This window comes from Seriola dumerili, unplaced genomic scaffold (assembly GCF_002260705.1).
Source record: "Seriola dumerili isolate Sdu_G_001 unplaced genomic scaffold, Sdu_1.0 BDQW01000035.1, whole genome shotgun sequence".
In the NCBI taxonomy this organism is placed as follows: Eukaryota; Metazoa; Chordata; class Actinopteri; order Carangiformes; family Carangidae; genus Seriola; species Seriola dumerili.
The window spans coordinates 5,818,648-5,846,440 of record NW_019174290.1 but is presented as its reverse complement, the minus strand read 5'-3'; the positions used below and the strand labels follow the sequence as shown (position 1 = coordinate 5,846,440).

The 27,793-nt window shown below is 39.3% G+C and overlaps 1 protein-coding gene across 1 annotated transcript in view; it reads right to left on the bottom strand.

Annotated features, from left to right (window-relative positions):
• The window catches only part of inpp4b (inositol polyphosphate-4-phosphatase type II B), a 138,509-nt gene that overhangs the window by 47,370 nt on the left and 63,346 nt on the right, over positions 1-27,793 (bottom strand). The window contains exons 6-9 of the mRNA XM_022738085.1: positions 20,148-20,259; positions 16,340-16,409; positions 12,693-12,840; positions 5,035-5,165 (exon numbers count right to left, since the gene is read on the bottom strand). Coding sequence (XP_022593806.1) covers positions 5,035-5,165; positions 12,693-12,840; positions 16,340-16,409; positions 20,148-20,259 — 461 coding nt within the window. The remainder of the gene's footprint in view (positions 1-5,034; positions 5,166-12,692; positions 12,841-16,339; positions 16,410-20,147; positions 20,260-27,793) is intronic.

The following is a 27,793-nucleotide window of genomic DNA, read 5'->3' as shown; positions in this document are numbered from 1 at the left end:
AAGGTCAATGTTAAAACCTGTTACCTGCCACACCATTTGGCAGGTTGGCCAAACATGAAAACAAATCCACCGTACCTCTATTACTGGATAAAATGCTGACATTTCTGACCCACTCAAGTTGAAATGTGTTACCTCAGAAATGGATAACACTTATGACTCAGCTGGAGCTAACAGCGATACGCCTTATTATTTTCAAACACTGAGAATCAATTATGTCTTCTTACTATGGTGGTGACAGATTTGCTGCAACTTATCAAAGTGCAAATGCAAAGAGACGCCATTTCTAACCACTGAATATAAAATCTGCTGAGTAATTATAGCGAAGAACAACTCATACTGTAGTATTGCACTGTATACAAAAATCCTTGCTTTTAAAGGCCCCATATAGAAAGTGAGACTTCCATCTTTTTTTTTTTTTTTTTTTTTTACTATAAAGCAGGTCTAGGTTCTACATTAATACTGTGAAAGTATGAAAGCGCTCAGTCCACAAAGAAAAGAACACAGCCAGTATTCAGAAACAGCGCCTTAAAAAGAGCCGTCAGGGCTTTCATAATTTTGTGATGTCACAACTAAACAGTCACCGCCCTAAGATATGACCACACCACAGGACACACCCGGACCCACCTTCCATAGTTTTTTGTTTGTTGTTGTTGAAAACAACACCTAGCAGTCATTCCGTTGCAGAGCTAGTAAAAGCTACAAGACAGAAAAACGTTGAGGAAGCTTGGACGTGCGTCACTCACAAAACAGTCAGCCAATAAGAAGACAGGCTCAGAGACTGACAAAAAATGCCCTGTTGTTGCTAAAGCTCCAGACAGAAGCCTGAGAGAGGAGATGTAAAACTGTATTCAGATGTTTTTTGGTACCTAAAACCACAAATATACATTCTTATGGACATCAACACACAAAGGTATAAAATATAAGACCTTTAATTTGTTTGGTTATGATGTACTACTGTGTGTAACTTTGTATTGTGCGTTTTGTCTAGTTTGTCTAGTTTGTTTAAATAAATAAACGAGCTCCTCATGTAGACATGTGCAGTCTAGCAAACTAAATGCACCCAGTAATAGGTACAGAAAAACATTAGGACCTTCAATAATTCATACACTACCAATACATTTTGGCTACTAGCATATCTGATGTCTACTAGATGTCGACAAGTTCACTGCCAAGGCCAAGACATACATACTGTGAGAGGTCCCGAGGGTCAAGGGATGCAACAATTTGCTCAACAAGAAAAGGAGTCTACAGCTATGCTTGCAGCCCTGTGAAGCTATACTTAGGCACAGTGCTGCTTTGAGTTAAATGCTAATATCATTACCCTGACATGCTCACAGTGACAATGCCAACATGCTGATGTTTAGCAGGCAAATAAAAACTCTTGGCCTATATACCGTTTTTGTAAATTTCTTCACCAAGTTAGAAGTAAACCAGTTTCCTCAATGTACCTCAACACATTTCTGTGCTGGGAGCTGTTTCCGAAGGCTAATATTCCAGTCAGTGGCTAAAGCTGCCATCCCTGCTCAATGGGTTCCCACTGTCAGCTGTAGAGCACTGGGGACCGGGCTAATCGAGCTAGTGACCGTTGTAGGTTAGATGAATTAGCCATATCAGATCTCCATCTGTCTGCCCAGGTGGGCTGGCTATGTGACAGCAGGGCTTCATGCCAGCAGTTCTGACCAACATCTGGTCAGTATCTCTTCTTTTAATCTTTTCTGCCGTTTCTTTGCTCTAAGCCACTTTTCAGTAAAACCAATATCATACCAACACCAATACCACCACTGGAAAAACCAAGGCTTTTAAGTGTCAGGTATCTAAGATCAATGTAGGTCTATTTAAGCATGCTAAGGATTTCACCTTCATGATCCTGTGGTGCTGAGAGCACAGCAGGCTTTTTTAATCAATCCACAGTTAGATATGTTGTAGACACAGAGGAGGAGTGGACACATGCTGTGTGAATGGTGGAATCAGTCAGAGAAGAGTGAATATTAGACAAGTCAGGCATGTCTTACAGTCCATTTTTTCTGTCTATTTTTTCTTTTAATACAGATTTATTTCTATTGTTTTTTTTTAATAGTTTTATTTTTAGTGCCACTTCTTTATTATTACAATTTTGAATGTTAACTGCATAACTTAAAATAGCAAATGTCTGCATTTCACAGCGAAACATCTTTACCTGGAGGCACAACTGCAGAGACTACTGTTCTAATACAGATATTACAGAGAGAAAGTAAGATATGAGCTATCATGTCCATCTGTCTTGCTATCTATACAATAACTAGCTTTACTGCAGTCCCACAGATATATGACACTACCTTAATCTACAATATGTAGCTCTGGGCCTTAAGCTGTAGTCATGCCATGAGTGGAGTGTAGGAGTAACTGACAGATTTGTGCAGAGAAGTGTTCGCAGGACTGGAGGTCCAACAAACGCCCTGCTGACGGGATTATGTATGTGCCTTTAATTTGCCCGCTCGTAAACAATGGATGTAGGGATGACTAATTTATGAATGGAGTACAGTTATTAGAGCATCTAAAGTATTTGCTGAGGTCAGCTCATCATTAAAAATGGATATGCTGAACCTGAACACAGGGACTCTTCCTAAACCTCCCAGAGGAGAGCTTCTTCTTCTTCTACTTATTCTACCACCTGCAGTTTCTCTAACTTTCTGTTTTTGTTTTCTTTCTTACAAATTACAATTAAATTAAAAGTGCACAGATTGCCAATTATTCTTTGTGCATTAAAATCCTCCTGACTCAGGACTGACCTTAAATTGTATGTGCATTATAGTCAGCTTCTAATTAATATGAATGTACAAATAACCCTTTTTAAGGGTAGCAATCCCTCAGAGCCATGTAAAAACCTGCAGGACCCAACTATTTTTAAAACACCATTATAAATGTAGAAAATACTAACTCTATACTATGGGAGCATTTTATATTCTGCATCTTCTTATTAATTTTGTTTTGCTGTTTAAAGACCTAGACATTGCTATAAAATGTGAGAGAAGTTTCTGTGTATAAGCTTAAAATACCCCGACATTTAGCTCTTACATATAAATATGTTGAAAGTGTGAGAAACAGATACATCCCCTTCTTCATTTGTATGTACGTACAATTAATAGACCAGTGAGGCCAATCTTCATATTTGTCACAATTTATTTCATTTTGGTAATTATCTCTTAATTTCTTGTTTCCTCCATCTCTGCTCATCCACTGGTCTTCACGCTCAGCCTCCACCACACTCTCTTTTTGTCTCTACTCGCACCTTTTTGAATCATATCAGTTATCAATAATTAATCTGCAGCAGTTTGCCCACCCTACTTGTGTTTTCATTTCTGTCATCCTGTTAAGTTAATGCAGGACTGGATTAGAGTGGTGAGTTGGGCGAGGGCTCCTCCGTGTATTGAAACATCTGGGCCACACAAGGGACTTGTCAGAAACCATAATGACCAACGCCACATTATCCATTCCCCTCGCCCTCAACCCCCTCCCTCAGAGCCCAGGCAGGCAGCGGAGAGGCTTAACCACCCTCATCTCTTATCAGCTGGGCAAAGCAAAAAAGCAACAGAGACAAATATCTCATTATGGTGATGAGAGTAAATCGAGAGCCACAATGTTTCTATGTCCAGAGCTAGCTAAGCTATGCATAGGAAGAGATTATGAAGAAAAGGGAAAGGAATGAAACAGGACAAATCCAGAGAGATTGATCAGTCTATGAACTTTTAAATGTCTATCTGCTTTTGCTGTTAAGTTTTTCATTAGAAATAATTTAATGAGTTTGGTTGAGGACAGAGACACATAATGTATTACGCACACCAAACAGCTGTTGTTTTGTACAATAAAATGAGTCTATGTCAACGCCTAGTACACTGTTTGTATGTAGTATGAGTTTTCACCCTGTTTTTAAAACTAAACACAACAAATGCATCACCTACATATTTCCAAATGCATTTTAAACACCCCATCATCACTGGCTTAGTATGGCATTATCACATGTTCAGTGTTTCCTTGTTGAATGTCAAATGAGAAACAGCCTAATTACTTTCCCTGTTCACATTAAAGCTAACTGCATGGATTAATTTTTATTATGTAAAACATTTGCAAAAAGTGTGCAAAAATATTTGCATACTAAGTAGAACACTGAGTATTTGTAAATGAGATGCAAGACTTGTGTTTTTGTGTGCACATGGCAGAGATTTGTACCAGTTTTTATGTACACTGCAAACACTTACTTTAACAAAACACAAAGGAAAACATGGGCACATACATTTCAATTGCCCCTGATGAAACCTGTGTTGCTATGGAAACTCTTTGACAGCAAGTAGATACACAAAACAACCTCTCACTAAGCTTTCCATCGACATAAATCACCCAGAATCCATCCTTCAAGTCAAAGTTGTCCTCTCTTTCTCTACTTAACCTGAGAGCTTTGGGTCTGCTGCAGTGTTTTCAGCTTGACCGGGTTATAACAGAACCAACGTGGGCACAGGTCAAACCAGATTACAGACATTATATACCTCACTCCTTTAATTTCTCCCGTCTCCATATTTAGGGACCACACATTGCAATAAGAGACTACTCTCACCTCCTACAACAAATTTTTTTATTTACTACTTTAGAAAATAATTGATCGGTTGATAAGATATGAGAAGATATGCAGTGCCATCTGCAAACCATGGCCAGTCGCTCTACCTCAACTTTTTCAAAGTACAGCTGTATGCACAATGTTGCATTTCAATCCTTTGGGGAAAATTGATTTTTAAAAAAGTATTTCTGTAAATCCAAGGACAAACCATGATAAAAATCGATTAGAAGATGATTTACATCTACCAGACCAGAAAACAGACATGGCTCATGATATGAAATGGCACGGAATCACTGATCAACAGACATTCAAGAAAGCGACTGAGCCAAGGACATCTTGGAACTATTTCATAACCAAGTGTGTTTTCATAACACCTTTGTATGTGTATGAATGAATGTATGTGTGGAGAGAGGTATGAATGCAAAATTTAGTGGGTGCTGTCATACCAGTAATCTTGTCCAGCTCAGCCAAGGTCTCCTGGTAGGAACTGATGATTCCTCCATATCGTGTCATCACCTCCTTCCTTAAGTTGTCCCAGTGAGGTGAAAGCTCCCCCAGCTCCCTCAGATCCTGCACCCTACAGATAAGCACAGAATCATAAAGACCTTTGTGGTTTTCATAGAAACTAAACAGATAATTACAGTATATATAATGTTCCTTCGTAGCTTCTGTGTTTATTATAGTTCATTAAAAAACAGACATTAGACATAATTCAATCTAATTTAAAGGAGAAAAAGCACGGGGTAATATTGTAATGCTCTATCGACATCTCTGCTGCTTCCCAAACTCCTTTCAAATTATCTAAATTTTTCAGTTAGGGTACAAAAATGATTAACAATCCTGGCAAAACACAGACACAAGCTTGCACAAAACTGAACCAGACACACATGCACACACAGTAACGTCCCAAAGCACCCTGTGCTGAGCCAGATAAACACATTTCTGAACCTCGGGCTAGTAGCTGGTGCCCACTTATCCACTCTGCCCTATCAAATTACTCCTCTTCTCCTACCATTCTTTTACCATTACTTATATAACAAACCCGTCCGGTCTTCTCTGGTGTCACTAGAGTGATCGGTTGCCTGTCTTTCATCTAGCTGTGCTTGCAACCTAAGGCCAAAAATCTTTACTTCATTAGGATATAAAGAGTGGTCAAGCATGAGTGTGTGCATGTGTGTCAGTGTTTGCTACTGGGAGGTGTACGGCCTTATTCATTGGCTCATCATTTGCATCTGAAAGGCGACATCAGATGGACAGATATCATTCAGAAACCAGTCCTCCAGCAGCCATTGAAAAGTAAATTGCAGTGATATTATAGACATTTTAGGTTCAGGAAAACAAATACATGGTCATATGCATTACTTTCATGATAACAAGACCAATTTTCAGTGATTAAACCTCATGTATTTTGTATACCGTATGTCTTTAAATGAAAGGCTGCATGTATAAATGCTCGATGGTTCGACGTATTGTTAAGACCAGGCATAATTGCTTGAATGCATAATGTAGTAGTTATGTCTTTGTTGTAGTTCAACAACTACAACAACGCATTAGGCACTGATAGCCTCTCCAGACTATTTCCTGGCTTCCTCCAGGTAAGAAACTTATTTTTAGATTACTTTGAAGTATTTCAATACACAGCAGAAGGCGATGGAAATTATGCCAGAGAGAGAGAGAGAGAGAGAAAGAGATAGAGAGAGGGAGGGAGAGAGAGAGAGGGGGAGAGAGAGAGAGAGAGAGAGAGAGAGAGAGAAATCTACAATGTTTAAAGCCTCCGTTCACACAAATTACAAAAGGCAAAGCAAAAAACAAACAAAGAAACATGCATCTCTACTGGTATCGAGCCACAACAGTTTTAATGGGAACTATTAATTTGTCAGAAAGTAGATCCAATGAATACTGTTAACAGTGTTAACAGCGAGGTGATATATCCCGAGTAACACAGACATTTTTTTCTAGAAAAACATGTTGTGGTTCAATTTTTCAAAATGTAATCTTAGCACTTTAAGCACTAAAGCTAAACAGACATGTCGCCTGATGTACCTGTATATGTGTATATGTTGGCTGATAAGTAGCAAGAAACTGCAGCACAGCCAGGCCAAAGTAGGTTTAAGGTCATTCAGGAACAGTGGTCTCCATTACATAGTTTTTCCATCAGAGATCACTGACAAGCTGATTTTTTTAAACCACTTAAAATGTCATGCTTAGTATGTAACGGTAAGGGATCCATATCAAGAATGTCTGGTTATGTTATGTGTTAATGTTGAAAAAAAATACAATTGGCCAATATATTGTTATCTGATTTAACTCCTAAATATCAATGTCAGTATCCAGCATTGGTTGGTCTAGTGACCACCACAGAGACATTAATACTCATCAATTGTATTTTAGGGGCAGCAGAAATCTCAAAGAGGGATATTTCAAAACATGGCGGGTTTATCTAGCTGCATGGGTAAATGCTACTTTAGAGTTAAGTGTAATTTATTTTTAATATGTAATATGGCTGAACTCACTATTTAAAGACAAACCCCAGTGTATTGTGCCATTAGCTCACCACATACATATATACAGCAAACATTTTTCAAATGACATAAGAAGATGCAGATTTCTAGCATGGCTAAAAAACTGAGCTGGCAGTAGAATAAATGGTAGATCACATATGAGAAATTTTTACTCCTTTCTTGTCTCTTTCTATTTCTGAACAAACCTGCATCTGGAAACAACCTCTAGGCATAGAGCCACCACATGCTGGGCGACTCTGCCAACACACTCTGCAGGTGGTTGTAAGTAAGTTATGCTTATGGCATAAGAAGACAGACAGGAGGCTTGCACACAAAAGTACATTCCATGAGCAAAGGAAGCTTGTGCTGTTTCGACTGTCATTATTTTTATTTTTGGCATATAATTAGTGCTTGAAACCATTCTTAATAATAAAAGAGATTTAAACAGAGACCAGTGATGAATATACATGTTTAGGTTTTATGTGCAATAGTCCCTGGGATGAAATTGGCATTTTTCTGAATGACAGGGGCTTAAAACCCTTGTTTTTGAAAATGAAAGAAATCGAGCTTTAGTTTGTTAAAAGAAAAAAAAAACTAAGAAGATAAAAAATTATCACTGCTCTTCCATTGATGTATGTTAATAGAAGCCTGGGGCTGAACAAGATAATGATATTGGACCCTTGCGGTGTCAAGATGACAGCATTGAGGTAGATTTCCCAGCTAGTGAGGTCTGAGTAGGGCCACTCCACATTTCTCCCAGGTTTCAATCAAATATATTGTTTCCAGCTCACCCACTTAGGTGGAAGTGGTTCTTAATACCATAAATGGGCCATTTTAACCAATCAGAGGGGCAATGTTCTCTGATTTTCAGGTTTATATAGCAAATGTTACATGGTACTAGATTGGCACAATGGTCTTTAACAGATTGCAGCCATTCACAATAATCTATACCTCTCAGCCACTGCTATTTGTTCACCCCAGTGTCAAACTGCAGTATGTGTCTCTGATCTGTTATTGTGTACCAGGAAGTCTGGAGTGGAGGTCAGGGTGGATGATCCTGCTGTAAATAACAGAGAACGGATAAAAGAATAGATAAACATATCTGCTTGCTAAATGAGGGTGATAAGGCAGTGGGATGGTGGATACAGAGATATAGTATCACCTCTTTAATCAGAGTGCTATTGTCTGAGAAGAGTAAAGGTGTGATTGAGGAATAGTGTGATAAGAATATGGATAGGCTGATTAAGTATATGCATGTAAAAAAGGGTCACAATGTCACTCAGGTCTTTTGGTATTGCATCTAACAGCAGGCATTTGAAAAAAAGTGCTCCAATAAACAGTTTATGCATAAATGGAATCTAGGAGGTTTTTAAGGTGTTTGAACTGAGAAAAGGAACTAGAAATATAATATTATAAAATCGAATCAAATTATTTTTACAAGACTTAAATGACTTAACCTGTTTTATCAATGTGAGGATGCTGTAATTGTTATAAATCAACTGTATAGTCCAAGTGGGGAATATATTTGGTTTGATCTCATATTCTGAAACATTCCCCTCCAGGCATGTTTAATAAATATAAATGTTTATTTGCCTATAAAACTCTTAAAATTATACCTACTTCTTCTCCCTCATTGAAAAATCTAAAATCTATGAATATGGAAATATCGTTCATTTCAAAAGTTTAATCACTGGACACAAGGGGTCTCCTACTTCACTGAAAAGTTCATTGTCAGTGTTTGTTTACTTTCCACATTTTATATTGTATTAAAACATTTTTGAGTGGAGGGGGTCTTTAAATTATTGTTTACATTATATATATATATATTTAAGACACTGAAGTGAGAATTTATCCAATTTTCTAGGGTTACTGCCATCTGTTGTTTGTGTTGTTCATGATTATTACTAATAAGAGATAATAATGACACAGAGAATTACCTTTACCTTATTATAAGATGTGTTATTAAACACAGGTTTGTTGTCATTTATTCAAAAAAATGCATAGCGAAGGTTGCTTGAAAATCATAATGTCATCAATGTGAGAGTTGAGTTTTGTTATACGCTGCTCAAAAAAATTAAGGGAACACTTATTCATCATAGTATAACACCAAGTCAGTTAAACTTTAGGGATATCAATCTGTCCATTTAGGAAGCACAAGCAATTGTGAATCAATTTCACCTGCTTTTGGTGCAAATGAAAGGGACCACAGGTGCAATGGAGAGGTAAAAGCCCCAAAAAGGGAATGGTTTTGCATGTGGTCGTAACAGACAATTGCTCTCTCCTGATCCTTACTGACTGATTCTTTTTCTAGTTTTGTGTTTTGCTAGTGTCCTTGTCCCTACTGGCAGCATGAGGCGGTACCTGCAGCCCAGTCAGGTTGCACAGGTAGTCCACCTTCTCCAGGACGGCACATCCATACGTGTGGTCGTAAGAAGGTTTGCTGTGTCTCCCAGCACAGCTCTCAAGAGCATGGAGGAGATACAAGGAGACCGGCCATTACATGAAGAGAGCTGGACAGGGCCGTAGAAGCGCATCAACCCAGCAGCAGGACCAGTACCTGCTCCTTTGTGCGAGGAGGAACAGGAGTAGCACTGCCAGAGCCCTACAAAATAACCCTAACTTCATCAGGAGCATGCCAAGATGTTGTTGGGAGTGCATACAGGCACGCGGCGGCCGTACACACTGCTGAGTCACTTTATGAGTTGCCGTGATGAAATTCTAACAAGTTGGATCAGCCTGTGAATTTTTTCTTTGATTTTCTGTGCGATTGTGAATCCAGGCCTCAATGGGCTGATGATTTTGGTTTCCATTAGCCATTGTTACGTCATTTTGTTCTCAACAAATTAAACAATGTACATCAGTAAAGATTTTCTACTTGAATAATTCGTTCATCAAGATCCAATGTGTGATTTAAGTGTTCCCTTAATTTTTTTCAGCAGTGTTTTCTTCAGGCTAAAAAAAAAATTAATCCCGAAGTAATAAAGCATTTGGAATAAAGCAGTAGAATATGTAGCTGAATATTTTCTAAAAAAAGGGGCTTTTTTGCTTGTTCCGTTTACATAGACAAAGAGATGAGAAATAAGTAGAGATTAGATAAGATTTTAAGCTACAGAAATAGAAAACAAAAGAATGGATGGACAGAAAACGGTATCTATAGTACATGAGGAGGAAGAAGAGAAGGGATAAAGGGAGAGAAGAAAAAATCTACAATACAATACTTACTGGGATTTGCTTTAAAGGACATACAGAAGCTGACACAGCTCAGTCATTTATCTTGACTAAAACATGATGCAGATCATGAACAAAGTAGAATGATGTGCTAACATTTACTTGGACAGATGACTGGGATAACAGAATATGTTTCCCAAAGAGCAAAGACGAGTCATGTGGGCACCTTTATTTCACGGTGCATTGTAGTGCCTCTTCAGTTTAATCACAGAGAGCTTTGTGTGCAGGGTCAATAAAATCTGCGTGAGAGGACTGAAAAGCAAACCTTTCTTTCACAACATGCAGCTCCTTCCAACAAGCACAGTCATTACTATGATCTTGAATGTTCACAACAATTAGCCTGTGAATAGTGAAGCCTGATGTTAATATGTCACCTATATGATCTTGATACACAATCACAGCATTTGTTTATTAAGAGGAAAAGAAGGGGCCATGATTTTTTACCATTAATAAGAAACCAGACAGCTGTTAATGAAAGGGGTTTAATCAACACCCACACACTGAGACTTTACTACACATGCATTCATTATCTTTACAGACACACAGACACACATGAGGAGCAGCAGCATCATGACTGGAGGAACGAGCGGAAAAAAATCTGCCACCTCTGTGTCCGCTGAGTTAGATTAAGAACGTGACTGTAGACATCAAAGTGAACAAACAGAGGGAAGAAAACATCCAAGATTATCATCGAGTGGTACAGCAAACTAAGCCACCCACGATCCGCCGCTGCACTCACAACTTTGCAGCACTAACTGAATCATTAAAAACACTGAGCTAGCACCAGTGTGAATCTGGCTGACAGAACTGGCTAAATGGAGAGGCACCGTGGAGAAAGACAACATTTAAAGAGGATTATAGGGAGAGGTGCTTAAGCGACCAAGCTGGAGATACGGTACACATGCCTGTTAATAAACAAACATTGTATAAGGTAGTCATGGTTTGGAGCCTGCTGAGTGCTCATGAGCTGCATTATACAGATAAGACATTTAATAAATATTCTATAATTGTCTTCCAAATTTAGCTGTGATTTAAATCATCAGTTTGCAGAGCTGATCATCTTCTATTTAAACAGAAAGAAAGGTTGGAGATACTGAGAGAGGACATGTGACCGAGAATGCAAACGAATTCCGGTACATCTGTTTGACTGGTAAACTGATAACAGAGCTTGTCTAGTCAATCGGTCAATAATGGCTCTGTGATTGTTTCTACGTGAATGTGTGTGATGGGGAGTGTGAGTGCAGTTGTGTGTATGGTTCTGCGTATGTGAATGTGTCCTTGAACTCTGTGCAATTCTTTAGGTGCACACAATGATTACAAATCAAAGTCTCCTCCCACTACCAAGCTCATCAAAATCTCTGATTGCACTTTTATTTTTTGTGAGAGAAGAAATCATCTAAGGGTGTGTGTGTGTGGATGCGTTTGTGTGTTATGTATGAGAGGGGGTTGCCAGGGACAACAGGCCAGTTGAGAAATGATCTGTCTTGACAAACATTAGTCGAGCCTGAGGGAAGGGACTCTTTGATCTACTTACGGGTGCACACTTGGAGACTGGTGAAACACCACCACCCTCTGTCCTTGTCTTAACCTGTCCTCATTCTCACACTGGCCTGGACTTTAATTGCAGTTACATTCCTGATTTCCATAAAGTTCCACATTTACTCGAAAGAGAATTTTTGATGAGTTATAATCCAAAACAGGAAAATTATCACTTTTTTTTTTTTTTTTAGCATTTTCTTGACAGTGGATCAGTTTCAAATACTGTAGTGAAAAATGAAACTATGCACAGCATGAAGTCAGACAGTAGTTGCTCATGATATGAAGAAAAAAGGTCAATTTTGAACAACTTATCTATCAAAACAGAGTGAGTTTGTCTGGATGTACTCTAAGCAGAGAACCCAGCTGATCCTTTGCTGCATTTCAGATAAAATAGCTCCTTCCACGCTGACAGAGTGTTTGCTGCCCCCTGAATTTACCTGTAGTACTAACCCACACTTGCTGTTATTACCAGTTATCGCCGACAGCACGATGTTCACGACGTGTGCATGTGTGTTTGAAAGAGACAATGTTTGTCGTTTTCTGGATGCATGGGCATTGAATCCTCTTTTGAAGTGTTAAGCAGATGCGAATAATTAACTCTCCAAATATAGGTGGAACTTCTGAATAATCCTTTACATCGGTGAATTGGGTTGGTGAAGGCAGTCTAGAAGTTACATATGCATACTGTACACATAATGAGGTAACACAAGGTTGGAGTTTTACTTTGAACTTTTGACTGGTGTCCATTGGTTGATTAGTTGATGCCTGCACAAACAGGAAATAAGCTATCTGATGCAATGAGATCTCTGGCAGTGACATCTTTTGATCAGGCTTACCTTCTCATGTCCTCCTGAATGTAGAGTGAGAGCAGCTGTTTGGGGATGCTGAAGGACAAAGTGCACTCCTCCATTTGTTCCCGTACAAGCATCCACTTGCTGTCCACTGTCTGAAATCTGTACACCTTGCATACTGGGTTCTTGAATACTGAGGGAGGGAGACAAAGGCAGGGAAGAAAGGTATAGTGAACAACCTGACACAGCAAAAAAAGCATCGTGTTCTCTAACTTTTTTCTATTTCACAAAGGGAAAACTGAGGATCTAAAGCAGCTTTGACAGCTGGCAACCTCAAGGACGCCACAGACAGAGACTCTTCAAAAAAAAAGTCACATGAGGTATGAAGCACAAATTAAATTCTATAATCAATAACTGTGTCTGCCATAGATAAGGTGTTTCTCGTCTTCGAAGGCCTTCTCTCTCTCTTTCAACTTCAGTGGCAACACAGCACACTAGAATATAGACTGAAATACAGAAACCTAGTCCTGTTAATCTTTGCCTTATTATTTCCACCATTTGCATTTTAATTGCTTGTTTATTGTGCAACAGTGGTGCACAGACAGTTGAATCATTCTGAAACTTTGCTTGCTAACCCCACCACCAAACTCTTCCATTAGAACGATTCAAATTCAGCCCCATCTTCTTCATTTTTGTAGAGAGTTGCTAATAGCAGCAATCGAAGGCTGGAAACGAAAAACAGCTCTAATGCTCTTATCTGCATGCTGGCAGCAGAGGGCAAGAAAGCTGTGTGCCTTGAACAGTGTTTATTACTCCTTTTCGTTTCCAGGGCTGCAGTCAGAAAGTCACTCAATAAGCTGGAGCTGAAGTACCCCAGGTGAAACATTGACAATCTCGCTCTAGGCAGTCAAACACGCATGGCACCAATGAAATGTTTTTGCTTGAATTCAAAAGTGGGAGCCGCACTTCTGCTCCTACTGACAGTACAGTGAATGCTGCCGCTTCCAAACACTTCATACTGTACCATACCCCGGTGTGGCCCCAGATTGTCCTTTTTTCAAAGTCATCTGTCTAAGCATCCAAGTCATTAATCCTGGTGGTGCTACGTCATTTGTCCTTGAGTGTTAAAGTTCAGTGATGCCCTTCGATGCAGATGGGTTCAAGAAGGAGCACTACAGTGGAAGTTCTTATGTGGTAAGAGGAAATTAATCTAGGACACAATATCAAAGTATGAGGGCTGGTTGGTTTTAACAACTGTAACTGTGTTTCAATAAAAGCTTGTTTCACAGTGAATTTTGGGCAAACACTTGAAATGAAAACAATAAATTGGTTAACAGAATGTAAAAGAATGTTCCAAGACAATGTCAATGATAATCAAGTGTCTTCTATTGATTTGTGCAAATTTTCCAGTTTTCCTGGTGCTATTGCATATTTTTTGTTATCATCAACAAATGTGAGGAAAGGACAAAATCTAACAATGCACTGATTCTACTAACAAGAGTTGTATGTGTATCCTAAGCCTGATATAGCTTATTCCTCTGTGTCACAGACCTTCACTGTTGTCCAAAAACCAATAAAAGACACATTATTGCCCTGGGTGAGACTGATGCAAACATCCTTTATAACCCTGAACATTACAGCTGCACAGTTTATTTGACTCAAGTGTTTTGGTGCAGGAGGGTATGTATATTCATCCGTGGCTGAAAATGGTCCCTAACAAATACACTGTTTACTCCTGTTTGAGTGATGTTTACTGAAAACTACAGAGCTCAGCTGTTTTTGGAAACTACTTAGCCATTTAAAAAAATTAAACTGTGATCCATTTGAAGGATTTCCATCCTCGGTAGGAACAAATGGGTTTATAGCTAAGTGCTGCGGTCAGGAAGTAAGAAAGTTTTGAGAAATGGATGAATGGATTGATGGTTTTGGTCATTTTATGGGATATTGCAGTAAAAAAAAATATTAGAACAATGCCATGCCTATATTTTTAAGGTGGAATCTGTGCACTTGGCAAGATTTAAATGGACAACCTAATAGCGACACACACTAACCATGATGAGCACCAGAGGAATGAAGCTATGAAGGCTGTAATTTTCTATCGTTGTTTATCACATCATTTTATTTACAAACAAAACGGAATACATTTTTTGAAGCTACAGTACTTTCATATGGTTTATTGAAATGTTGGCTAATTTAAGCTCAGTTTGTTTCCTTAATTTGTTACGTCATCATTTCTGTGGATAAAAGCCCCTATTCATACAGACAATAGAGATCCTCTAAAGGACAATAGCTGTGAGCCAAATAAGCTGCAGCCAGGCTTATTATTCTAACGATGCTGAAGCTGATGTAGAAATGAATGATGATTAAGGTTAAGACTGGCCCTAGAATGGCCACAAATAAGATTCAAATTGCATCTAAATGAAATGGGACATTTAGACATTGCCGGCATGGGGATTAGAGTGAAGTGAAGTGAAATGGAAGACAAAAATAAATAGGGAGCAAGTGACACATGGAGAGAAGGGAGGGAAGGCACAACCTTAATCGGAAGAGCGACAGTTGCTGCCTTCCACCTCCGTCAGAGAAGCGGATTAACCCCTGAACTCCCCCCCTGCCACCACACTAATTTGACCACCAATCAGACGCTTCTGTTTCCCTTCCTGACACCTCTTAAGAAAATGACTTCCTGAGACGTGCTGTGCGTGGGCTCCCCCATCTCCCTGCTCTCTGTATGCTCATTTTGAAAGGTAATAAAAGTGGAAGACTAAATTGCATTACTCAATCTGGCGGGGTCTGCAGGGAGGGTATTGTTTTGACGGGCTGCAGATGTGCACCTGCAAACATGGCTGCAGTTCACTAGCTAATCACAGTAGAAACAGTAAGTGACAATGACACCATGACAACAGGCGTGGGGCTGCAGGGGGGGCTTAGGGAGGTAGTGGGAACCTGGATAAAAGAGAAAATGGATGTGTGGAACAAATTAATTCATGGGGTGGAAAAAGGAAACCAGTTTCCCAAGTCTCCTCTGAACATGGGCTGTGAAGTTTCAACACAGCAGGAGTTGTGACCTTTTCAAGTCTATCCCTTTTCTGTCTACATGTCTTTCATTTTCTCTCAACAATTTTCTCGTTCTCTACCGCTGAGAGGGCTAGATTTTTTCATTGCCACTAAATTAGTGTCATACAGCTAGTATGGCATCTTTTGCTTGTCTTCAGTCAGTCCACAAAGAACAGAGTAGGTTTACCTCATTGTAAAATACGTTCCACTATTCTTTCTCGCTGCTAAAAAAAACCCCCCAAGACCTCTTTTTAATCAAATCAGGAAAACCATACATTCTTTAATCAAATGGGATTCCTCAGAGATACCTGAAATCTTCTTAATGGAAGGGTTATTCGAGGGTAATTATATGTTAATTAAGGGACTTTTGGATAAAAGAAGATGTTATATAGATGTTAACTACCACAATGCTGTATTACAATAGAGTATAGATTAATTATTTCGAGCTTTACTTTGAAGCCATTACAGGGTGAGCTCTTGCCATTTTCTCCTGCAAAAATAACTTTGTATATTGCACGGGGACAAGTAGGAAGACAGGTAAATTGGAGAAGAAATGTGTTTTGTGTGTGTTTTCTTTGATTGCTAGGTTGTTTATGAATGAATGGTAACATTACAGGTGTTCAGGATGTGAATCATACCCGGCCCTGTCAATGGGTTGTTTTCTCTGTCGACGCAGGCATGTGATGCCGACTCACAAACCAAGGGACACTGGAAAGGAAAAGAACAGAGAGACACACAGAGAGTGAGTATTACTTGACACCAGAATTTTCTTTGTTAAATAACAGTAGTGATGTTGAAGTATTTTTCTAAGGAGCTGGCGGCCTTTGATGATGACTATTATGTATGAAGTACAATGGAGGTGACCGTACCCCTCTGCAACCTGAGACCGTATTTCATCTGACAGAAACTATAGTTTAGCTGTGTTTGAAAATACCAAGTTAGCTTTGTCAGTCAGAAACAATATATTATCAGTGTCAAAGTTGTAGTCACCAGCTCCCGTAAGTATTGTGTTAAATTCAGGCGGTTTGTTCCACACTGGCTGTACAACGACGAAATTCAAAATTCACATTCTGAAGGGTTAGAATTTTTTTGACTGAAATGAAACATTAAATATTTAACGTGCGTCAAAATTATTGCAATATAACAGATTTTTGAAAATTACTACAGATATAATACACAGATGGTTTCATGTGTGAATCAATACTTTTGTTGGCTTTCCATTTATTTTTTATTTGGGTTTACATTACCGAAATAATGTAACTCAATTTCAACAACACAACCTGTTACACAGATAGAAATAGTAGCTACTGTATGTGATGTATGCACATTGCAAATACTACATTTAAAGACTTCACCCATAAGACACCAACACAGAGCAAACATCTGCTGCTGCATGGCTGTTTTTAGTTCAAATGTTCAAGCATGTTGCACTCCTGCCTTCACTGCAATCACTGATGTCACAGCAGGTGACATCTGGAGGAAAACAACTGCTGCGACTTCACTGATTGGCTGATGGGCTTGGTAATTTATTACCTAAACTGCCATTTCAGTCTTTCATTGTTCAATACTGTACTTTCTTCCCAATAGCTTCAAATTACTATGCATTGACATACTAAAACAAACAAGATAAAACAACCAAAACCCAAACCAATGTTGCAGTTTAAAAAAAAAAAAGGTCTTATAGATTAATAAACCACATGACAGTTTGTTAAGCCTATTCCAGCATAGCACACATGTAGTTTACAATAACAGTAGCAGATTTACTGCAATGGATCCTTGATTTCAGACAGAAGTCAATAAAAGCAGACTTCTCATTTCCAACTGGTAACCGTTGATTTTGCCAGTTGAAATTACTTTCACTAGTAGATTTTATCAGCTGCAGGAGAATCTTTTAAGGGGGTTTTAATTATGCCCTAGATGGCTACATACATGACAAGATACAACAATAAAGCTGCAAGTCTGAGGCAAAAACAACAGCATTGTCAAAAGCTGATGATCAATGCAGAAGACATGGTAATAAGGAAGCAGCATTATTGTCTTGCAGTGTACACCTAGTCTGACTTTTATTTCATTCTGACATAACCGTGTTTGGCTGCTTAGCTTACATACTTGTATTTTCAAACAGCATGTTTTCAATTTTAATTTTAAAAGAGAAAAGACTTTTAGGTTGAGGGCTAACCAATGAGTTTGGCAAATGTGATGATATCTCAGGAAACCTGGATGAGCGTAACCTTCCCCAAATACAAAAGAGAGCAGGACAGAGCTGCTAACATTACACTACACTGTGACAGCATCCAGAGCTGGTTTGCATAGTACATATTAGATCAGTTGTGAACTGGGCTGTTTTTCTCGTTTAACCAAGAACCCTACAAACATATGTTAATGATGTGCTCCTTGGCCGTGGAAATGATGTCCAGTTACTACTGTAGGACGTACTAACGATTGCAGCTATGTTGAAGTAGACAAACATACATTTCATCACTTTTATTCTCGTGTTTTTTATTTTATAAAGGCTAAAAAGATTAACATGAATCCTTGGGATGTTTTGGATTTTGGATGTTATTTTGATAAAGATAAAAACATCAAATTACTTTAACAAATTGTATAAAACTTTATCCTTCTATCGTGTACACTCTGCTAGTCATGGATCAAAGTGTGTCGAATTTGTCCATGTGAAATGTCTCTGATAGTGAAAACCTTCATTGCCTCTTGATGCATTAAGTCTGGGACTCCTCATCAAAGCAATACTGACAACTAACAATCTTTCTTGTTCACTGTATGTCAGCTCTGCCCTGTCTGATGAACCATTTAACACAGCTAGACAGCCAAACCTGTCCCCAGAACAGGACTTTAAATGACTGCTAGGAACAATCCATCACCTCTCCTATCTCGGAAACTGATCCTGAATAAAACAGACTCCTAACCAGCAGCCATGATCACACACAACCTCCAAAATAAAATGTGTCCATTGAACTGAACAGACAGAAACAACTAGCATATGGAAAATTTCCATGCACGTAGTCAGTAAGGTTTCTGATAATGAAGAGTATAACAAATGAGCCAAGGGCCACAGCTGTGAAAGGATTCCTATTTTAATTGTAGACAGCAGACAGCATGTGTTCGATGGCTCTTTGATGACTAAAATATGTAAAGAGATTAGATCAAAGGTGACTGGAGTACCTTTCTTGTTTCAGCTGACTGTTTTTGCAGGGTCAGCGGGAGTGCCCGCCGCATACACACGTCACATACAGTACATTCAGGCAGCCAGACATGCACACGACAAAGGTAAACTTGTGAGTCTTATCTCTCAAGCGAGCCCTCCCTAAATTTTGTCATATTTCTTCACTCTTCCCTCCCCTCATCTTCTGCAACAGAGACAACACACAGAAGGGGAAATATGCTGTGACAACACACTCACACACACAGGGCAACACACACACACACACACACACAGGGCAACACATTCATCAAGTCGACATGGGCAGATTGTCAGTGACACTCTGGAGCCTAGCAGGGAACCTCCCCGCACCAGCAACAGGGGTGGGCAGAACCGAAAGCCAGTCAGCCATGTAGAAGCCCTTGGTCAATTATATAAGACAGTGAGTCATACACACACACACACACAAAATACAGGCAAATACACACACACACGCACACACACACACACACACACACACACTCACACAAAGGCGTGCACACACACATACACACAACAGCAAATCAACAGTAGACACGGACTGCGAGTCTCTGCTACCTTGCAGAGCTGTGCTGTGGTGAAAGAAAATCCGATCCCCCTTTACAGATCAAAAAACATCATTAAAGCTCCTTCTTTACTTTGTACTACTGGACCCCTGGCTCTACAGGACACATTTGCTCGACAAATGTTCAAGAAATCTGTCTCCATTAGGTATGTACAGAAAATGACTTGGAATCAGAGTACATACAACTTCATTTCTGGTGTGGTGGCACCCCATTTTGAAGGCACAATCTTCGGTTTACTGTCAAACTCTGAAGGAGAATACTGTTTCTTCCTCTTTTGCTCCTCTGATTATGTGTCACTTGGGAGTCAAGTTAAGCGGTATGTATTGTATGAGATTAGAGTGTAGAAGGGGGCGTGACAGCAGTGGCGGCGAGAAAGCCACATGCAGGAATTATCTTGGTCAAATGAATAAAGGTTTCAGGACTGACAACAAATGGAAGTGTCTCAGAATAGGAATTTGGACAGTCCTCTCTTTAATTATTTTTCTGTATCACAGAGAGACAACACAAATGTACTCACAGACACAGACGTTACATGCACACATATCCTGTAAATCCCCATTAGGGTTTACTGAAGTTTATTTAATCTCATTGAGGACTTGAGCAGTGCCAGTCTAATCCTAGCTTTAGCACAAGGCATCTGGGGCATGGAGACTCCTGCTTCGTCTAGTCACCCTGCTATTTTACCTTCTGGGATGGTATGTCAGTGGTGATGTGGTCTACATCAACCTCCTCCATCTCCCCCATCTTCAGACGACTCACCACCACTGTTCCTGCTGAGCACCCACCATCAGATGACCTAAAGGGAGACAGGAAGAGAGGGAAAGAAACAAATAGTATTAGCCTCTTCATTTAATGTGTTGAATAAAAAGGCTGTTCGGTTAAATGATCTGTTCCTTCGGCTACTTCCCCTCTATGGACCACAGAAATATTTATCTCTACGTTGTGAAATTATAAAGCTGTTTGACTGAATAGTGAAAGCAGGACTTTTTTTTTCCTGACAGGTTTTGCAGAGGAGCTTGCATGTAGATTAAAGCAAAGGCGGCTCCAGTGGGAAGTTGATGAGGGTGAGGGAAGGAACATTTCGTATAACTGTTCAAATTGCCGTCTAATAACCCAAGCTATGTGCCCTCACAGACACGAAATTGATACTACAGTTTTCATATCAGAGAGCCCGGCCAATCACTTTCCCAATCATGGAGCCATGATTAAGGAGCTGATAGAAAATCTATAGTATTGGCAGCAAGACAGACGCTCTCAAATGAAGAAAAATGGTCCCTGGGCATCGCGCGAGCAAGTCTGATCACCTTAACAGACCCATCCCTAATGCGCTCAGTTCCACTCCAGCTGGAGAAAATATTGGATGTTGTGTTCCAGCCAATGGTCTAGGGAGACAGGGGGAAGGATGACACACCCCTGCCTGAGGAAGAGAAAATGCAAGCATGGTGATGGAAGCAGAAAGGATGCTTTCAAGGCCAATCCATCTTGGTCGGATACGAGGAAGAGAATCTAATCTTACCCGAGGGAATAGAGGAAAGGGAAGAAGACACGGTAAGCAGAGGTAGAGAGGAATGTGAGGGGATACAGGAGAGGAGGAATGGGAGCGAAAGGAGTGAGATGGAGGGAAAAGTGTCTCTGCGGTGGGACACTGGGAGCTTCAGTTAGCGCTTAATGTCTTACAGCAGCCCCCAAGCAGAGAAAATAACATTGGTTGGTTTATAAATCTAATCACCGTCCCTTGCCAGACACCTGTCTCCATGTTTACTCCTCTGCTCATCTTCCCACCCCCCAATCCCATTCCTCATCATCTCTCTCCCCTCCGTTTCTCTGTGCAACAGAGGACTGAAGCACAGTAAAAGAAAGTCACCCTGACTTTGAAGAAACAGTATGTACTGACAGTGGCCCACAAATAATCGAGGAAATGGAGATTAACATGCATCACATTCAGTGATAGTGCTCTCAAGGCAAAGCTAAGGGGTTACAGTGGCCCCTCTACTCTTCAGATTGCTCTGCCTCAATTCACTAATGAAACCCTCCATTTAAATAGACAGAGGAGACTCTTTTTAGAATTGCTTTAAGATAATTGATTTATGCCTTTGGGAGATATGTTATTTTTTATTTGTGGCCAAAAGTAAACTCAGGACCTCTTCAAATACAATCTTTATATATTGTCATCTCTTAGGAAACGAACAGTAGAGATGACTGGATTAAGCTCTATCATCACGCTGCTTGTTTACTGTACAAACTTTTAACGTCCTGACAGAATGTCTGGTCTGCAGTGACACACCCTTTTTTTTTTTTTTCTTTTTTTCCGGGCAAACTACTTCTCTTTTAGTATTCACACAAACTGACCTCAAATTAACTTTGAAGGTTTGGTGAAAGCTGTGGATGAAAAAGAAGCCTGTCTTCCACTCCCCTCCCCTCCCAGATCCCATCCTCCTCTATCCCTCTCTTTCCGTCTGTTAGAGCTGGCATGGAAACAAATCTGCAGACTGTTCTTTGCCTGCGAGCCCATCTTTTTTTTAAATCTAATTGGCCCAGGATCTGTTTTATGACAACACTTAATCAGACGGCTTTGTTAAAGTGACAAAAATAATGTGCTTAAAATGTCTGCTGTGAATTTGGCACAATTCAAAAAAATTATTATTTATTAGGAAAGTGACTTAACAGGTTTTTTTTTGGTTTTTTTGAAAGCCTCTCTTGCAATTTACAAACACATTATCCAGCGTAAAACAGTGCAATTTGTTTCAAGTAACCAATCTGTACCCGTCTGGTCTAAGCAACTTTTGACAAACAGTATCAGCTATATATGTTAAGTATGTATACACACTACTATACAGCAACTGCTCAAATGACTACTGTAAATTATTTGTATAAAATAAAAATCTCCTGCTCAGTGTCAAATCCTACACACTTCCATTGACTTGTAACTAGAATAAGCTAATTCTCTCTTCATAGGCATATTTATCGAAAACGCACAGCTGTTTGTCAACTAATGATCCAAAAAACAAAACAAAACATTTTTTAGTTGAGTTGGAACTTTTCCTACTTCCTACCAAGGTTCAGGGAACTAGTATAGTCTTCACTGCAGAAGCTGTTGTATTATGCTTACTTAGTTGTGAAGCTACATGTAACCAATTTTATTCTGGGGAGAAAAATACACACTTGAGAAGCGTTCATTTGCTCAATAAACATTGACTGCACTAGCTGTTCAAAACACTGAGTGCAGTGACACTCAGAACCTTAGGAGAGTTTGTCTATACAACAATGAATCCAACAGTCCGTCACATTGCAGTTTGTGATGCAAAAACGGGAAACATATCAACGAGGGCCAGTCCTGTACAAAAAATGTTTTCACAATTTGTCTTGAAATTGAAAAAGAAACCCACTAGTCAATATGGCAGGTTTAGCATCTTTGAGACAAATGTGTCCTACTTAAAAAAAACCACCACACCAACCAAAACAGAAACTCATTTTTTCAGTTTGATTAGTTTGAGTAGACATATCCAGCCCACAATGGAGTTAATAATAGTGTAAATGTATTCAGGAATATATGGGTCCATATCTCTAAGTTTTTTCTCTCTTTTTTGATTCTATTAGTCTATGTCTGAATCTTCTACGGCTTAAATGTGTGTTTGAACTCTCAAAAAGCAATAAAGAAGTTTAGAAGCTGAGCTGAACATATGTAAGTTGTTATGTGGCATAGACCTCAGCACCATTATGACTGCATTTCTTTCCATTGTATTGTATTACAATGTACATTGTATTGTATTATGATACAAAACAATTAACTTTATTAATTTATTAGTTCTTCTATTACTATAAATACTGCTGATATTTGCTTGTTTGGTGGTTAGATGACATATACAGATGATTGCTGGGGTTGCTAATAGTGATTTTTTTGTTGAGTGAAATCAGCAGTTTCGCATGTAATTTTCAGTTTCTTTATCTTTGTACTTTTGCTCATCCTGTTGTTGCTCTGAACAGAGTGGAAGTGATGGAGGTAGTATGGGTGTGTAAATAATGATACTGTAAAAAATATTGGAAAGTGTCAAATGGACAAAGACAGACAACCAGAGGACTTAAAAGTGGCCAAGCAATTGCCCTCTTTCTGTTGCTTTGTTGCCAAGCAAAGGACAATTCGGACCTTTTCAAAGTGTGAATTTAACAGTCTGTGGGTGGGGAAAGTTCATCAAAAAAACTTCAAAGCAGCAATACTCCTGTGGCCATCAGGCGCTTCTCTCTGTGGGAAACCTCATAGATGAAAAACACCTGACAGACACAGAAAAGAAGCAAAACACCATTGGCTTTTCCCCTCACAAGTACTTAAGCTTCAACTGTAGGAAACTAAAAATACACAGCAGGACCTGGAAAAACTATTTTGGTTTTTGATCCAGATTTTGCCCACAGAAGATTTGATTCAGGAGTCCTTCTGGAAGCCTTAACGCTCTACATTACCTGTGGAATGGGAGTGGTCAGAGAAATCTAATTGCCAGGATCCTACACAAGCAAAGACAATGCTACACACTTGAAGTGTAGCAGTGTAAGTGTAGATGGGATTCTTGACCTATATAAAGCTGGACGTGTGGGCTAAATATAGCGCTGGCTAGTATTCACTGAGGACAGATGTTAGGACATGGGACTGTAATAATGCGGAATGCCAGCTTTTAAATTGATACTGCTGGTCCAGCTTTTCATTGCAGATGAATGACATTATCATGTGACTCAGCAGTAATTGTACATTTTGCAACTGGAGGACTGACTCAATCAATAAGACTACACTGCAGGCATTGTTCATAGAGCTGGCAATCACCAGGGGACCCTATACTGAGCACACACTTGTCTGGTCCACTTGAAGTATATTCCCAAAGAAAAAGCTGCCCTGGTTTTCTTTTGATGAAAGAGACTTCCGCGAAAAATATATATTCAGTCTGAATCTAAAATTAATGCAAAACATCCTGTGTATCTTGTACTTAGGTTTTGTGAAAATCTGGCTGGTGCTGAAATTAAATCTTTTTTTTAGTGGCAGTGGCATGCTCAGAACTTTTTATGCTTGAAAGGTCGAACAAGCATCAAATTTTCAATCAAAACAAGCTGATTTATCCAGAAGAAACCAGTGTGATCAGTCTCTACAACATGCAAATTTATGCAATGTAAAAAAAATCTGTTTGTCTGCTGCAATACATCTGTAATATGCAGAATAGGAGCTATGTCAGGGCAAGATGCATACTTGCACAAGATTTGTGAGTTTCAACACATCCTATTTGTTCCAGTTCCATCACACACACTACCGTGTTCTTGCATGACGAGAACTGTCATCACACTACATTTACCTTTATGTTAGTGCTTAACCAGTGCCAGAGACAGTATGATATAAGCTGTTTTCACAGAGGAAGCAAGGTGGAAAGAAATATCCAGAAGGGATGCTATTTCTTTAACCAGTGACATCAAGGCTGCATGGGACTCAAGAGTAGGCAGTTCACAGAATTTCAAGAAAGTCCAATGGGGGAGACATGATGAGGAAGCTGTTTATGTAGTAAAATTACTCAGACAACTCAATAGGAAAATCCCTTGTTAGGTTGATATACAAGCTACTATGGGGAAGAGTGAAGAACTTTGTCTCAATAAGTTTCTAGACAGTAACTTTTGAGAAAAATAAAGGTTTGAATGTTGTACCATAAACACAAAGAAACATATTGTATGTTTCCATATGATACCGGTTTACAGTGTAAATGGCTTTTTTCTATACGTCACAGCTGTGTGCAGCAGCTAGAGCATGTCAAGCTAAAAAGTGGTTACATGTAGACTTACCAAGGTATTTGGTAATAAAAATGTCTGTTTTAAATGTTAATAATAAAACACATTGAGCATGGGAAAAAGAACGTCAGTCAGTCGAAATTGAATTCAACACTGCAGAACACGTGTGTCTAGTGTCGAGATGTGGTTTACATTAGAATAGGTCAGGAAACTGTTCTCATTTCTACTCCCTGTTGTTTTTACCAAAGACCTATGGAAACATATAAAACACTGTGAGAGGATTAGCTCTATGTCATACTGAGGAGCAAGGCCACACATCGTTTCAACAGGTCACAGTGCTCATGGAGGAATGAGTTGACTGAGAGACTGGTGGCAATGTGTGTGAAGCCAGTGGTAGTCAGACTGAAAAGGCCGGTTAAATACAAGAAAAATAGCTGCCTTGGTTGCCCCTCTATCAGCCTGCTTTCAGCTACTGATAACTTGAATCTCACAGTTTAGCACAACTTAATCAATAAAATATGAGATCCATTTCCTGTAATATTCAAGCAACTCCAACCATATCTGATAGGGTTTAGTACTTCATTCATTCATTCATTCAATTTCACACACAAATTAGAAATAAAGAATAAAATACAAGTAACATAATAGTAGTAATGGGTTAAAATGGGACACACCAATAAGCTTGAAAGCTTCACAGTGACACCTGGGTATCATTTCTAATTTTATTTTCTGCCAGTCGTCTGTCACAGGTGCTACTGCACTTGTCAAAATATTAACACACACACACATAATGCATTCTACAGTTCGTCTATAGCTGACATGAAGCGTCAGCAGTGTGAATCAAGTAAAGCAAAGTTCTTTTAAATATGAAATTCCCTCTTTGTGCTTTCATGGACACTGAGCCGCAGCAGAGGGACGTAATGAATGCAGGAATTTTGTACTAAAAAGACTTTGGAAGATATTTGGCTTATTGAACTCTGACTGCTGAAGTCTCATATTAGCTTTATTTTAGCTTTCTTGTGCATTTTGTCACAGAACAAGAACTGTGGATTTTGTCCTGCATTACTTAAGTTGCTTTGGGAAATGATCTTTTTGAGGAAGAGTCAGTACTGTTTTGAGAAAGACTTGAAAAAAGGTGAAACTATCCGTGCATGACAGTTGTTACATGCCAAATTACAAAGAAACTGATTTGAGGACAGATATGCTGCATGAACTGGGTAAGGGTGAGCACAAGTAGAAACATGCACACTTACAGTCCCTCATTCTTTACCTTACCTTCACATCATCCTTTGTCATACTGCAGCTTTTTTTTTATATATATGTGTATAACGTCACAGTTAAGATGAAAGTGATCAAAAGATGACCGTAGGAGAGATGTATTCTTGTTCTCAACTGTGTGCATTCAGTTGTGTGTACACATTTCCAACAATGAAGATGGCTGGCATCCATTCAGTGTGAAGTCCTTGAAAAACTAAGCGCAGATCAATGACAATTGAATGAGAGTGGGTGGATGCGACGGTTGAGTGGGAGAGGGCAGGTGGTGCAGGGACACAAAGAGCACCGTGTGCCCAGATGATGACCTTCGTCGCCACTTACTCTATGAATACTACATTATCAACACTTAGATTGTAGGGGGTCAAACCACGCTAGCACGCTGCATTGCAAAACATGAAAACCCCTAAAAATCATTTTCAGGCATGCATCGGATTCTGAAAAACTGAGGAGAAAATCGCCAAGGCTTTTCAAGTGTAATGACTTAGAAACAGGGAGAGAGAGTAGATGCCCCCACAGAAAGCCACAGAGGCTTCATAATTATTTTTCAACAAACTGTATAAAAGCTGACAAAACAGAGTCTCCTTTCATCTGTGTCAAGCAGATGGTTTTTGTCCTGTAATTGCTCTTGAAAAAGAAGCCAACCAACAGTATCTAGACTGCCAATGATTCTGACAAGCATGCACTTACTGGAGAATGGGGCACATGTTTTCTTTTTTCTTTTCTCACTTAGAGGTAGTGAACATTGGCTTGATGAAGAAATTCTTAAAAGGAATAGTTCAGGAAAACACTCTTATTTGCTGTCTTGCTGAGATTTAGATAAGAATTAAATCTGGGTTCCAGCACCTCTTCAGCTGACAAACTAATATAGTACACCTAAGTGTAAAAAAGACAGGTTGTGGTTTTACATAGGGTTACGTACGGGACTATTTCTTGGCTGGGCACAGAGATTTCCTAGAGTCGCTGCATAAGGACCTCAGGGCTTCAAGCTTACTGGCTGCAGCTTCATATTTAGTGTGAAGATATGACAGTGATATTTATCTTCTCATCTAATTCTTTGAAGCAAAAGAGCGTATTTCCTAAAACATCAATCTATTTTTTGAGCATCCTAAAGTTTAGTCCACACAATGGCCTGGTTTAGCACTCGGAACACAATTAACTAAGTGCTCCGAGTATTTAAATGTGGTATTGTCCTGATACCTCCATTACCCACAATGCTTTTTCTTCCACATATGCAGTAGTTACTCCCCAAGACCTGTAAACAGACTATGATGTGTAAAATGTGTAGAGTTTCCCTTTGAAGT